This window comes from Cnephaeus nilssonii, assembly GCF_951640355.1.
Source record: "Cnephaeus nilssonii genome assembly, chromosome: 7".
Lineage (NCBI taxonomy): Eukaryota > Metazoa > Chordata > Mammalia > Chiroptera > Vespertilionidae > Cnephaeus > Cnephaeus nilssonii.
Genome location: NC_137078.1, coordinates 23,674,247 through 23,688,352, shown reverse-complemented (window position 1 = coordinate 23,688,352; position 14,106 = coordinate 23,674,247). Strand labels below are relative to the sequence as shown.

Here is a 14,106-nt window from a genome sequence, read left to right as displayed (position 1 = left end):
GACAGTCCCTAAGAAAGACCACTCTCTTTACATTTTTCCTCTCTATTTCCTCCACCTACCCAAAAATAAAATAAAATAACACAGTTCATTTTCCTATGTATTTGAGTGGTCAATTCAAATGACCTCTTTGTGGACCACGCATTTTGGATCTTCACTTACTTGCACCTAAAAATATAACATCACCAATTTCTTTGTACAACACCTTCCTTTCCATCAGCCAAACAGATAACCTCTATCTCCACAACAACCATTCCAGAGTCCCTCAGTCAATCCACACCTGAGAGACAAAATCTGTCCACTCTGTTTCCTGAAAATACTCATATACTTATTGCAGGAAATACAAATTTTACAATAATCAAGTGTATTAGGATAGGCAACATAAGGTGGGAAGGAGGGTAAGGAGCTAGGTAGGTATGGTCACCATCAAATTCAGAAGAGGCCTATGAAAGGCTGAAAGTCTATAGTTCCCATTCTAAACATTAAAAACTACATTATAATTTTAAAAGTTATTTTAAACACCTACCACAATGATTTTTTTTAAAAAAAGGGGGGGGCGTGGGGAAAAGGAAAACCAACACCTAGGAATTCCTACCACACCAAGTTCTTCAGCTCTTCAATGGCTGGGCAGCCATGTCCGTCAAACAGGCAAAGGACTTCTAGAGAGAGGGTGGCTTTTCCTTTTACAAAGAGTGACTTTAGCCCTAGCCGGTTTGTCTCAATGAATAGAGCGTCAGAGTGGGGACTGAAGGGTCTCGGGTTCAATTCTGGTCAAGGGCATGTACATTGATTGCAGGCTCAATCCCCAGCCTGGGTTGGGCAAGCAACCAATCAACGTATCTCTCTCACGTCGATATTTCTCTATTTCTCCCTCTTCTTTCCACTCTCTGAAATTCAATGGAGGAAATAGAAAAATAATTACTAAAATCTCTGGATTCTACTGCTTCCTATGTGCCAAAAAGCTCCCAACTTCATTTAACCAAAGGCAAAACATAGCGTAGGGGGTTTCCTATAGAAAAATAACACTTTGCACACACATTTTCTGACTGAAGACTTAAAAAGCATCATCAGAAAATGGAATTGTTTCCATTTATAGGTTGGAAACTCAGGGCATATTCTACACCATAGACTAACTTTTCTTAAGGAAGCCACACATAAAAATTCCTTTCTTTCCCTCTCCCGACCAAAACAAAATGTATATTAACTGCTATTCCTAAAACCAAGTATCTATAAAGAGGAATTAACTGAAAAAGAAGAGCTAGCAGTTTATATCATTCCAAAAATGTACAGACTGCTTGCTTTTTCCAAAGCAAATATATAAATCATGACTTGGATTTTTACAATTCAATGTATGATGTATAAATGACAACAGAGAATGCAAACAGTCCATCATAAAACCTGCTCTTCCAATGTATTTGGGAGGGTTAGGGAATTTTAGACACAATGTTAAAAGTAGCATCTAGACCACAATCCACCCTAAACTTAAAGTAACATTTTGAAATAACCACTTTAACAAGTTACTCTCGACTTGACTCCTTAAGAGGCAGAGATGACACACTCAGTCAAGTATAAGAAAAGATACAATCTATGTAAAATGAAGGGGAGTCTTGCAGTATGAATATTTCAACCGGCGCGCTACAAGAATCTTTAAACCATACAATACCTGACTATTTAGGCAGGGGCATAACTGCTTTTCCCTTAGGTTGTCAAATAAAATAATGACAACAACCAACACAATAGTCATCGTGAATGAATCAAAATTATACAAATTTTTTTTGTCATATTGGCAAAAAGTATATTTTTTAGTGTGTCGCAAAATTTTAGCAATTAGTTTATGTGTGCCATGGAATGAAAAGGAAGAAAATTGCTGCAGTATACTAACAAAACCCCAAGAATTCAGGTTCCAGTTCACACATTCTGCCTTAGAAGACAGGGTTCCTACCAAATTATTTATACTAAATATTTATATTAACTACCAGTGAGGGGTAAAAAATAGTGAGCAGAAAAGTATTAAAAGTTATTCTTTTGTAGTTATTACATACCCGGCAACATTGTGAAATGTATGTCCCTAACTTCCCCACCTATTGATCAATTACACAGCCCTTCACCTGTAATACAGGTTACCACAGACCAGCCCTAAACCTAGCCTGACAGGTTAACCATCTACAGTAAGTCTCTGGTAGATTTCAGATGTTTAGTACATTAAAAATTAGAGTAGAGTAGCAATAGTGAAATTTGCCTTAAGTTCACCCTGAACAAAGGTTCTCTTTTTCACTGGCTTGGAGATTTAAAGCTAAATTCTTTGCACACAGCTGCCACACCACACCAGTGTACCATGCAAAGAGGAAGCCAGCAGCACTGTCATCTGAGAAAGGAGCCAGGGACAAAGGACCCCTCCAAGAGAATGAGGCCTGCTGATCTTCACCATCAAGCTCCCACGCTAGCCGGTCTTACCAGAGGTGAGGGTGATGGACAGTTACACAACACAGCTAAAGGACTGGGTGCTATCACTTCCAACCACACAGTCATAAAATTTTGCTCCACAAAAGGAAACAAAAGATGATGCCAGATGTATGACCATCCACCATGTTTGGAAGCTTGGATAACATTACATATTCCAATATATTTACTGGTGTGGTTTAGCACATCCTGAGCTCCCCTCCTCTAGTGATAATGTAGTTCTCAAATTAGGCAGAGCAATATGTTAGACACTCACCAAAGTGTCCTTAAAAAGGGTAGCATATAAATTCCAGTACACTGGCAGAGATACTTCTTATTCATGCTTGCTAACTGAACAACAAATCCAGTGACATCCAAGACACAGTGCTGATGATTACAAGAAAACTGAGGATGGAACTTACTTAATACAGGCACTGTATCATGGAACTTTTTAAACAAAGACATTCCATGTTGGCAAAAAATAAACTAACACTTGGTGGGATGCACCTCAAATTTCAGATCCAAAGTATAGTTCTGTTAAGGATTTCAAATATCTACGCATGGCTAAAATCCTTTTGCTTTTCCACCACACTCAGTTCTTCATTAGATATAAACATCTAGATAGTTTCCAAAGGGTAACTATAATTCTGTAGAAAGAGTAAACAGAGAAGACCAGACCAGGGGAAATTTTTCTCCTTTCCCTAACCTCTCAAACTAACAGATTCTAAGAAAATGTCATTAATCTAGTCATCCAGGAAAACATTAAGTATGAGAACGGAAAAGAAACAAAATGAAATATAAATTCTAAATGGTAAATGGTGGGGGGACAACACATAAGATATGAAATAAAGCAGATAACAAGCAAAAGGGTTTCTAAAACACCCAATTGAAAGCATCATTATATAATGTCACTGCCATTGTTTGACCATGAAACCACAAACTTAGCTACCACAGCCAACTTCCTTATTTAACCATCTTACGTTTATTTTTAAAAGTCATTTAAAAAAAAAACTGCTGGTAAACTCCAAGTTTTAAGAGCCTATTCCACAACTACTAACCTGATTAAACACCATATGGATTTTGCTTTCCTGATGAGGGGGGGAAATATTCAGAAACACATTTAATTCTTTAAATTCTTAGAAACATTTCTTTTTAGGAATGGCAAAACACCATCCATTATACTCAAGAAATACTACTAATAAAAAAATCTATTAAAATGAACATACGACAGGTCCAGCTGGCATGGCTCAGTGGTTGAGCATTAACCTATGAACCAGGTCAGGGCTTGATTCCCGGTCAGGGCTCATGCCAGGGTTGTGGGCTCGATCCCCAGTAGGGGGTGTGCAGAAGGCAGCTAATCAATTCTCATCATTGATGTTTCTATCCCTCTCTCCCTCTCCCTTCCTCTCTAAAATCAATAAAAATAAATATGTATTTTAAAATGAATACAAGAATTACACATTGGTGACTCTGGCCAATTTTTATGGCAATAACATGTTTTACTTGGCCCATACCATTTTTTTGTGTGTATTTATTTTTTAGTTATAATTAGTAAACTATATTTTGATACCAGGACATTTAATATAAAAATTCAGAACTCCGACTCCTCTATGAAAAATCGGGAGACTGCATGAATGGGCCCAAGTTTGTTTCCATGTGGCAAAAACTGGCACCTCGTTTGCAGTCCCTGGTTTAAGGCCCCAATACTTTCAGCCTTGGGTACTAACCTTTTCCTCGACGGCCCTTCTTCAAAATCTGAAGAACTAACATCGTTGCTAGTAGAGGACACTTGGGATGCATCATCCTTCTCATTCTCTGACTGTTCTGATGCTGGTCCTAATCCCTTAGACTGGCCATTACCAAGGAGCCCTACGGGTAAGAAAAGGGGACAAACACTTAAACACATGACATCAGGAAGCAGCACTTTACCACAGTTAACCCTACACAATGGCTTGTGATGGATAGAGAAGAATTTAAAGGCACATATCTCTTTTGAATGGGGTAAAAAAATCATACCTCATCTACTTTGAACCTTTTACAGGAGTGAATGCCTAACAAATACACAATTTTAATAGTAAAAAAAAAAAAAATTCAAGCAGAAATCTTTCATTATAATAATATACTGAAGGATTCATTTTTAAAAAATATATATTTTATTGATTTTTTACAGAGAGGAAGAGAGAGGGATAGAAAGTTAGAAACATCGATGAGAGAGAAACATCGATCAGCTGCCTCTTGCACACCCGCTACTGGGGATGTGCCCACAACCAAGGTACATGCCCTTGACCGGAATCGAAACTGGGACCCTTGAGTCCACAGGCCGACGCTCTATCCACTGAGCCAAACCGGTTTCGGCCTGAAGGATTCTTTTTTAAGTACATAAATATCTTTTAGAGCTGGGAGTGGAAGAGAAGAAAGGCATCTCAAGTATTACCAATTCAAACTAGTTAACCTTGAAAGGCTAAATATTTACTCTAGAAATACTGAAGTCCTTTATGGAATTGCCTTCAAGGACTAGTACCTGACATATAAGAAAAAGTGTCATTACTGTATAGCCATATCTTAGTTATTAACTAGAAATCCTACTACCCAACTTCCTCTTCATAGCAATCCTATATAATAAAAGGATAATATGCAAATTAACCGAATGCCAGAACAACCGGTCACTATGATGTGCACTGACCACCAGGGGCAGACGTTCAACGCAGGAGCTGCCCCCTGGTGGTCAGTGCGCTCCCGCAGAGGGAGCACTGCTCAGCCAGAAGTCGGGCTCATGGCTCGCAAGCGCAGTGGCAGTGGTGGGAACCTCTCCCAACTCCACGGCAGCACTAAGGATGTCAGACTGCAGGCTTAGGCCCACTCCCTAAGCCGGCAGTCGGACATTTCTCAAGGGCTCCTGGACTACGAGCAGGCACAGGCCGGGCTGAGGGACCCCCGCCAAGTGCAAGAATTTTGTGCCCCAGGCCTCTAGTCCATTATCTTAGACAGTCACCATATTTGCCTTTGACTGTCTTAAAGTATCAGGACTATCTATTACTACATTTATAGCACCATGTAGAAGAGGGAGTTGTGGAGACCCAGCATGTGTAACTATACTGGAGAAAGTTCCTAGGGAAGGGTTATGCCAGGTAATATGGAAGTATTTAACAAGCATTAAGGCCACATAAATGGGTGACAGTTAAATAAAAGCCTGAGGGGTCTTCTAGCATTCAGATGTCCTTGCATCTAAGGTTCTTGATACAACTTAGATTCTACCATGGGGATGCTTGTACCAACAAAAGTGTCCACAGCAACTGACCCCCAATTTCACAATCTAGTCACCAGCCTCAGGGGCATCAGTAGGAATGCTAGCACAGTATCTGTAAAATAGTCATTGTACTTAGCTTTTAAATGAAGCCAAATGTGCTGGGTGACCCCTTGATTTTAGTTCTTCTAAATGTTCCACCAATTTTGTTCGCACTTAATTCGCTGTATTAGATCCCTTTTAGGTCGAAAAAGTGGTTCCTGCTAGTTGCACTAAACACTATGTAGATTACAGTATCCTATATATTGGTTAAAATTTTCTGAAAGAACATTGTACACTGCAACAAAGCCCTGGGACTTGACCTGTTTATGCATGCAGTTCTTCAGTTATCTATTTTTACATCATTTCAGAGTATCTGTAATAACATGAGGTTGGAAATCTAATTCAGTGCAGTAAATACAATCCCATGGCTGTTACTGACACATGTGGCTTTGGGAGTCATGAATACAATATGGAAATGAAAATGCATACAACTTCCCAAAGAAAGAGAAATGTGGGGAGTTTGCACTGAGGCAAAAAAGGGACATAAGTGTATATAAATCTATGAGTCTAAGGGTAGAACTGTGGCTGACGTTTCAAAGATTAGAGCTGTGGTCATTACAGTGGCCACTACTGAGCATATGAAACATGGCTAGCATGAATGAAAAAAAACCACATTTTTATTATTAATTTAAAACAGTGTAACCAGTATTTGATTAATAATGTCATATTAATTCTTGACATAGTTTGGATATATTTTATCAAATATACTAAAATTAATCTTACCTGCTTTTTAAATTTTTTTTAATGTAGCTCTAGAAAACTAAAACTACATATGTGGGTTGAAATTACATCTTTATGTATCAACACTAAATTAGAGCACTTTGGTAACATCACATTGTGGATAGGAGACTTGCCAGCCCACCAAAACAGCCCAACAAACAGTAGGAAGATACAGATAACTGACTTAGGAAACTGGCCAGGGACATAATATGTCACATATGTAAAAAGAAGACAAGATGAATGAATTGCCACACTTGAAAAGAATGGAAAATTCATAGTAAAAATTCTAGTTACAGCTCCATATGTAAAATTAATAAGAAAATAAAGCAGATATGCATCTAAATATGTGTACTCTTGGTTGAGTTCCAATATTTCAATAGTACATAAGTACATAATGGAGAATAAAGCAGGAAAGAAGAGAGGGAATATATATTCATCCATTCATTTTCTTAATACCCCCCATATATGCCAGGAATATAGGCATCCCAAACAAAATCTAAATTCCAGTGAGAGGAGATAGATGGACAAGCACACATGGTTGTACCAATTAGTAGTATGTGCAAAGAAGAAACTTTGCACTTATAGGGCAAGAAAAAGTGACAGAGGAGGGCAATGAGCATGACTCAGTGGAGCCAGCAAGCAAGCTTACAATACCAGCGCAAGAAGAGCAAAGGTGGAATTTGCATTATGCCTAAAAACAGAACATGAAAACCAGTGTGACAGGGGTGGTGAAGGAGGAGTAAAAAGAAGTGATGTATTTTTTTGTGTGTGGTGTTTTCGTTTTTTTTATCTCAATTTTCTATCTTTTTATTATTGACATTACTAGAGGCCCGATGCACAAAATTTGTGCAAGAGTAGGCCTTCCTTCCCCTGGCTGCCGGCACCGGCTTCCCTCTGGCACTGGGGACCCAGGCTTCCTTAATAGCCCTGTCTTTGTCCGGAAGGACGTCAAGTTTAATTAGCATATTACACTTTTATTATTATAGATTACAGATGTCCCCCATTTTCCCTCCCCTTTGCCCCACTCCACTCAACCTCCGCTGCCCGCCCCTCACCAGGCCTTCACAACATTATTATCTACTAGAGGCCCGATGCACGAAGATTCGTGCAAGAATGGGCCTTCCTTCCCCTAGCTGCCGGCACCGCCTTCGCTCCGGCCCGGAGCTGCCTTTCTGCCTTCCCACGCTGCCCAGAGGCCCGGAGTGGCTGGGGCGTTGCGGAACGCCTGTCTCATCGCCATGGCGACAACGCAAGCATCCTGCCCCGCCCCCGGCCGCTGGGCGCCTAAGTATAATTTGCATACTCACTCCTGATTGGCTGGTGGGCGTCGAAGTTACAGTAAATTTGCATCTTACTCTTTTATTAGTGTAGATGTCCATGGCTATGCATACATGTTCTCTGGTTAATCTCTTCCAGTCCCCTCCACCTTCCTCCCCTTGGAGATCTGTGTGTCCATTCTATGCATCCATGCCTCTGGTGCTGTTTAATGCATTAGGGAAATGAGAGAAAGGAAAAGGAAAGAGAGACGAGAGAGGAGAAAGGGGAGGGGGGAGGAAAGGACGAGTGGTTTTGAAAATATATTTGGATCAAGGAGGAAATAAGGAAGAACTAGATGCTGCTAGGTGAAGGTGGGGATGAAATGCTGCCTTACCCTTAGGTACATAACAAGACCTTAAGTATTTTCTGAGTGAGGAAGCAGCAAGTGAGTGAATGATTTAGCAGAGAAAAGTTAAGATATTCAATGACAGCTATACACTTGTCCTTCTAACAAGAAAAATCTCAGTAGATTGTAGACAGTAGTAGTGATTCTCAAACTTGATCATGAGTAAAAAATCACCTGGAGAGCTTTGTCAAATACAGTCCTCTAGTCCTCAACCCAGTTATGTTATTCTAACAAATTCCCAGCTGGCACTGATGTTGCTCTGGCTGGTCTAGAAACTACCTTTTGAGAACCACTATTGTAGGAGAAAACGAGGTTCAAACGCGTAAGAGACCTGATTACCTTAAAACACTATAAAGCTCTAGGCAAGTGTGAATGAAGTCCAAGAAAATCAATTATACTGCACAAACTATCACCATACAACTCACAGTTGTAAGAAACACCATCTGATTTATCTTCACAGAAAAGAAACAGCATGTGGCCAGGCTGCTGCTGAATATCCCCAGAGCAAACAGAATGTGAGGGTGGGGGAGAGAGGATGAGAGTTATTAATGTGGCTGATAGCAAGAGTCCTAGGAAGATTCCCCTAGACAAAGGGAGGTGGAGGCACCTAGAGAAGGCCCCAGCTCATTTTTTTAAAATAACCCAGCGGGAGACAGAAAGACCTAGGTGACCTATTAGGAAACAGGTGACCAAATAGTACTCAGCCAATGAGGAACTGGAGGAGGGTCTAAATAAATAGGCTATGTTCCTTGCCCCACTAGTGATACTGTAAAATGGGCACCCGCTCTTAAGAGTGTTATTAAAAGTCTCATTTTCGCCATGCTTCTGGTTTCCTAGTCCATCATTTGAAATTTGGACAGGTGAGCCATTTCTCACACAGTGAGGCACCCAGTCCCAAAGTTCTGTATGGGCATTCTGCCTGCCACCTTTTATCACTAATTTGTGAAGTGAAAAAAAGATTGCTTACAAAACCTATCACAGAGCTATAAGAATCCGCTAATGACAAATACAGGCTTTTAATAAGTAACAGGCTGGGAAAGGTGTTCATATCTAAGAGGCTTCAGTGTAAAAAGGCATATAATGTTTCTTCCCTTCAAAAAATCAAATGTCCAAGCTACAATTGCAGGGAAACTGGACTATATTTTTAATGAAAAATGGGGAATTTTAATGGACTGTATGTGAGCCCATTGTGAGGCAAACAGATGAGGATGATCTGAAATACTAAGGCAAGACTGGGCTACATTAAAAGAAATAAAAGTAGTGGGTCCATTGTTCGGAAGCCCTTACCAGGCTAATCTCTTCAAAGAGCTCCAAAATTTTCCCCATTCCAAGGATTAACAATGACTGATTACCTCAAGTACAAGAGAGGTAGCTTGTGGACTGACTTTCCAGAATAGGAAAATGGGGCCCAGGCCAGGAAATTGATTGCCTGTTATGCAAATTGAATGACCTTAGCATTTCCCAGCTTTTACAGCAGGGGGGGGGGGGGGGGGGGTGGATGGGGAGAGACTGACTTGTTCTGCATATGAATGACTTTTTCAAAATGAGTGCTACCATCCTGTGTATGTCAGCACAAAGAACATTCACATTTATTTTTAGTTTACATGGTTGGATAAACCTGGGCTTTTTCTTTTGTACACACCTATACACACACACACACACACACACACACACACACACACACCCTTTTAACATCTCCAGTATACTGACTACCCCTTTCATTTTTAATGTTTTCATCCAAATCCTACTGCCTGCCCAATCCAAAAGAGCCAGGTCAGCAAGATGGGCTATGATGCCACAGGGCAGAATATCCATTATTATATTAGACGAGCAAATGGGTGCTACCTTTTCCTCCCCCTAACAAAGCCCTGCCAACAATTTTTTAAATTATTATTGTTAGTAAATGAGAAAAGATGAAAAGGCATCTCCTCCTCCTTCAAACACAAACTGATTTTTATTTTCCCAAACCCCTCCCCCAGCCTAAACAAACCTTTGTTGGGGAGAGGAGGTTAAACAGAGGAAACTGAATGGCCCAAGGATTCAGTCTCCCCACATTAGCATTTGTTCTCCTCTATTAATATTCAGTAGGTTGAACTTAAATTAAACTGCGTCTATTGTCTTTGACAAAAGCAATAAATATGAGCTGAAAATTCCAAATCACTGCAGTAAAGGCAGCCTGGGGCCTGCCCGTAACCTCAGCTAGTCACCATCGGCTGAGAGGAGCGGCACGCCACAGGCCTAAGACCACGCATCCACCACAATGGCAGGGCCCATTCTCTCACACTGGGACCCAAGGAGATCCGATACAGCAGACCCTGCCATCAAATTCAGGAACTTTTCATCCCATCTTCCAAATCAGCGAGAAATGAAAAGATAGAAGGCCACACACTAAAACCATCTTCTTTCTAAGCCTAGAACAGCAGCAGCGAAGGGGAATACGAATTCCTGTTCTTGATCTTCCTTTTGCCTTAACATAAAAAGGGGTTGGGAAAACTGAAACATAAAGGAGGCTAAAGATTCCTTTAGCTAAAGGAACTTCAACTAAGCAACTGATGAGAGCCACGGATTTCAGAACACAAACACACATAGAAGGTAATTCTTTACTAATATCTGAAAAAAGGACTAGAATGTATGTACAGTCCTTATAATTTTATGATGTTTTAGACATAAAGACGTTTCTCTAGTCCTCTCCTTATCTACATGTCCATTACAATATAAAAACTAAGAAAAATCTAATGCTTCTATTTCACAAAAGCAATGCTTAAAGAAGGAAGGGTTAAAGAAAAAAGAAAAACAAGGAGACTTTGAAGCTGTTCTGAGCTTCCAAAACATCTGGAGCACACCAGACGCATTACCATATTAGGGAGAGTCAATGGATTTGGCTTTGTTGTAGGAGGGATGCACAAAAGGTAATTCTGTATTATAGAGCCAATGCCCGTCTGTCACCCTGTCACTGTGAGACAAGGTATCACATTACATATTAAACAGTCAAGCATCCAAAGAGAGCTTTCGTTTCAGCAGCTGTGTGTGCTTGTGTGTGTGTGTGTTGGGGGATGGGGTTGGCTGCAGCCCTCTGAGTTGAGAGAAAAATTATAAAAGCAGCCCCTTGGTTGAGGTAGAACTCTCTCTGAGGTAGTCAGAATGCATAGCTTGCTGCCATTACTAATGAAAACACCTATTTTTACTCAAATTTTGAGAGAAAAATTGGATTGCTGGCTTTTTGCATTTGTATGCTAGGGAAAATCTGCTCAGGCCAGTTTCACAGGTTCAACAGGAATATGGAGTTAAAACCCAACTATACATTTTCGGGTCAGCAGCTAAACTCTTCCATCTGCCCTAGGGTTCCAGGAAGAGGGTGAGCAGTGCAGAGATGTCAGCGAAGCCAAGCCCAGGCCGGTCCACTGACATCCTCTCCTTATCGAAATGCTGAAAGGGCTGGGAACAAATGGCAATCGTGAGGCATGATGTCACCGTCACACTCATGGTCAGCGAAGCGCAAATGAAAGAGGTTTAATACCTCGGCTTAGGGAAAATAATTATCCCTTTCCCTCAGGAGAATGGCCCCTGAGCAGACCTGGGCTCCCCTTTGTCTACTCTCAAATCAGCTATGGAGATTTCCTATTCCAACCAAGAAAACGCAGTCCAAAAAGTGCCAAGGGTCAAAGAGTCCTAAGACACAGGGAAAACATGGGTTTTTTGTTAGTTTAACACCCAAAAGGATGGTAGGTAGGTGGATGGAGAGAGAGATTGATTCAATGGAACCCATAGGAGCCCTTCACAGCCACCAGACAAACCTTTATCCCCCCCAAAAATCTTGGGGATTCTAAACCTCCTTCGCATGCTCAATTTTTTGAGAATTAGTGTTAGGTAAAAACCTGACACAGTGGTAATTAGTAACGTGGAAAAGTTGGGCCACTGGGTAAGCAAAAAAAGCATCTGACCCCCTCCCTTTTTTCGTATTTCAGAATCAAGCCAATGGCTACATGTGAGAGCCAAGCAGGATTAGAGCCCAGAGGGAGCCCAGAACAGGGAGAACAGGGAGCTCAGAAGGCACTGCCTCACCTTCAGGCACAAAGGAAAGAGCCCACCCAAAGAGCCGCACATTTACACACAGGCAGGGTGACCAGATTACTGCTATGAGGAAATCAGCCCTAGTCAAGCTGCATAGACCCCAAATGAATGAAGATGATCAAAAGACAAAAGATCTCTCCTCCGCAAGTCCTTCCCAAGAGTCAAAAGAGGAGGAAAAACACTGTCACTGGAAAACGCCAACCAAAACACCACGGCTGAACTTCATTCCATGTAAAAAGCACTCAGTGGGAAGGCTCCATGATCTCTAGGTGAGATTTCTGGACCAACCCAGAAGCTACTGGAATTCTGATAATAACAGTGAGCAAAACATACTGTGCATTTGGGGAAAGGGCTCCCCCTCCCTCTACAACATCTCTTCCTTTTCACTCATTTCTCAGCTTTAACAAACAGGAAAGGTACAGTAACTTGAACAATACTTATTATTAAAATATAAACATCCACATTGGATGCAAAAGAACAACTTCTCATTGTAGAGCAATCCTAACTCCTCTAGACCCATCCCCATCCCCACACCTTACTAATTTTATACAGGCAAAACCAGTCAAGTGCATGCCACCTGGGCAACCCAGTTATAATTGTCCATCAAAAGAAGGAATCCTTGGAGTCCTCTAGGACATGCCACTCTCAGATGGTCCAGTACTAAACACCCCAGAGGTCAAAGACTGCCTTCCACATTCAGAAGCAAAGTGATTGAAGACAATGTTGGGCTGACGGAAAATGAACTACAAAACAATAGCATCGTTGCCGAGCATAATATGAGACCAACATGTTTAAAGTTTTATGTTCAGATAACATGACAAAATCCGATTTTGCAAATCATGGAATTAGCACTTCTCAAAGGAAGATTTCCATATATACAACATGTTCTGAGATAGCTAGTGATGTTATCAGAGAGCTAGTGCTAGCCTACCTTTAAGTAATGACTGTATATGTGTGTTTTTATAATCTTTAAAGCTTCACACCATCCTTACATTTTCCCCACATAAATGTAAGTTAGTCAAAGAAACAGGCTCTCAAATATTATTAGCAAATCTCTACCAAGTTGAGCAAAGCTGGCTTTAATGCAAATCAACAAATCCCATCAGATTAATAGTTTTGTGTACTAGTCTATGATGATAAATAGGCACAACGCAAAATACTTTGTGTCCTGACTGACATCATAATTCTTGGCTAAGTAAATGTCACACCCTTACTCCCAAACCTCTCTGGCTGCCTTGATTCCATAAGACAATACAAGTGGATCCCATAGAAGTTCTACATTAATTTGTCTGTAGCATGACTGGGAGGAGCAGGTTTCCCAGTACCTTCATTACCTCACTCACACATAGGCCGATCAACTGCACGCCCACTTTTCAGATGAATATGAAAAAGGATTAAGTGGGCTATTTAAAGAAAAAAAAAAAAAAAAATTTTTTATCAATTAAAAAAAAAATCTGCTGACAGCAAACAAGTTCAGAGAGGCCTACTGCCTCTATTCTTCCCAATGCTGAAATCGAACGGAAGCAGAACAGAAAGCAGAGCTCCAAGCATGTGGCCACAAAATCTGTAAAAATAATGAGGCACCTGAAATAAATGGCTCCTAAAATTCATTCGTGTTTTTATGTATTAACACAAATACAGATGAAGGCAGAAGAATCGAGAGCACTGGAAGTTTAAAGCTGTAAGGTCTAACCTAGAATCACTTAGTATCTATTTACATGCCTCAGTTTCCTCTATCTTTCAAGGAGAGAAGACAAGAGATAGTCTGAAGGGAAATAAAACCATCATGCTGTTTATAAAGAAAACCAAAGCTATGGTAAGGATGAACTAATTAACTTGAAGCAAACATCTATTTTTTTAAATGCTGGAA

General features: G+C 40.5%; 1 protein-coding gene across 5 annotated transcripts in view; it reads right to left on the bottom strand.

Moving 5' to 3' along the window:
• JARID2 (jumonji and AT-rich interaction domain containing 2) overlaps positions 1-14,106 on the bottom strand; it is a 290,912-nt gene that overhangs the window by 115,751 nt on the left and 161,055 nt on the right. For all 5 annotated transcript variants that reach the window (XM_079776852.1, XM_079776851.1, XM_079776850.1 and 2 more), the window contains one exon: positions 4,164-4,305. In XM_079776852.1, the coding sequence (XP_079632978.1) occupies positions 4,164-4,305 (142 nt within the window). The remainder of the gene's footprint in view (positions 1-4,163; positions 4,306-14,106) is intronic.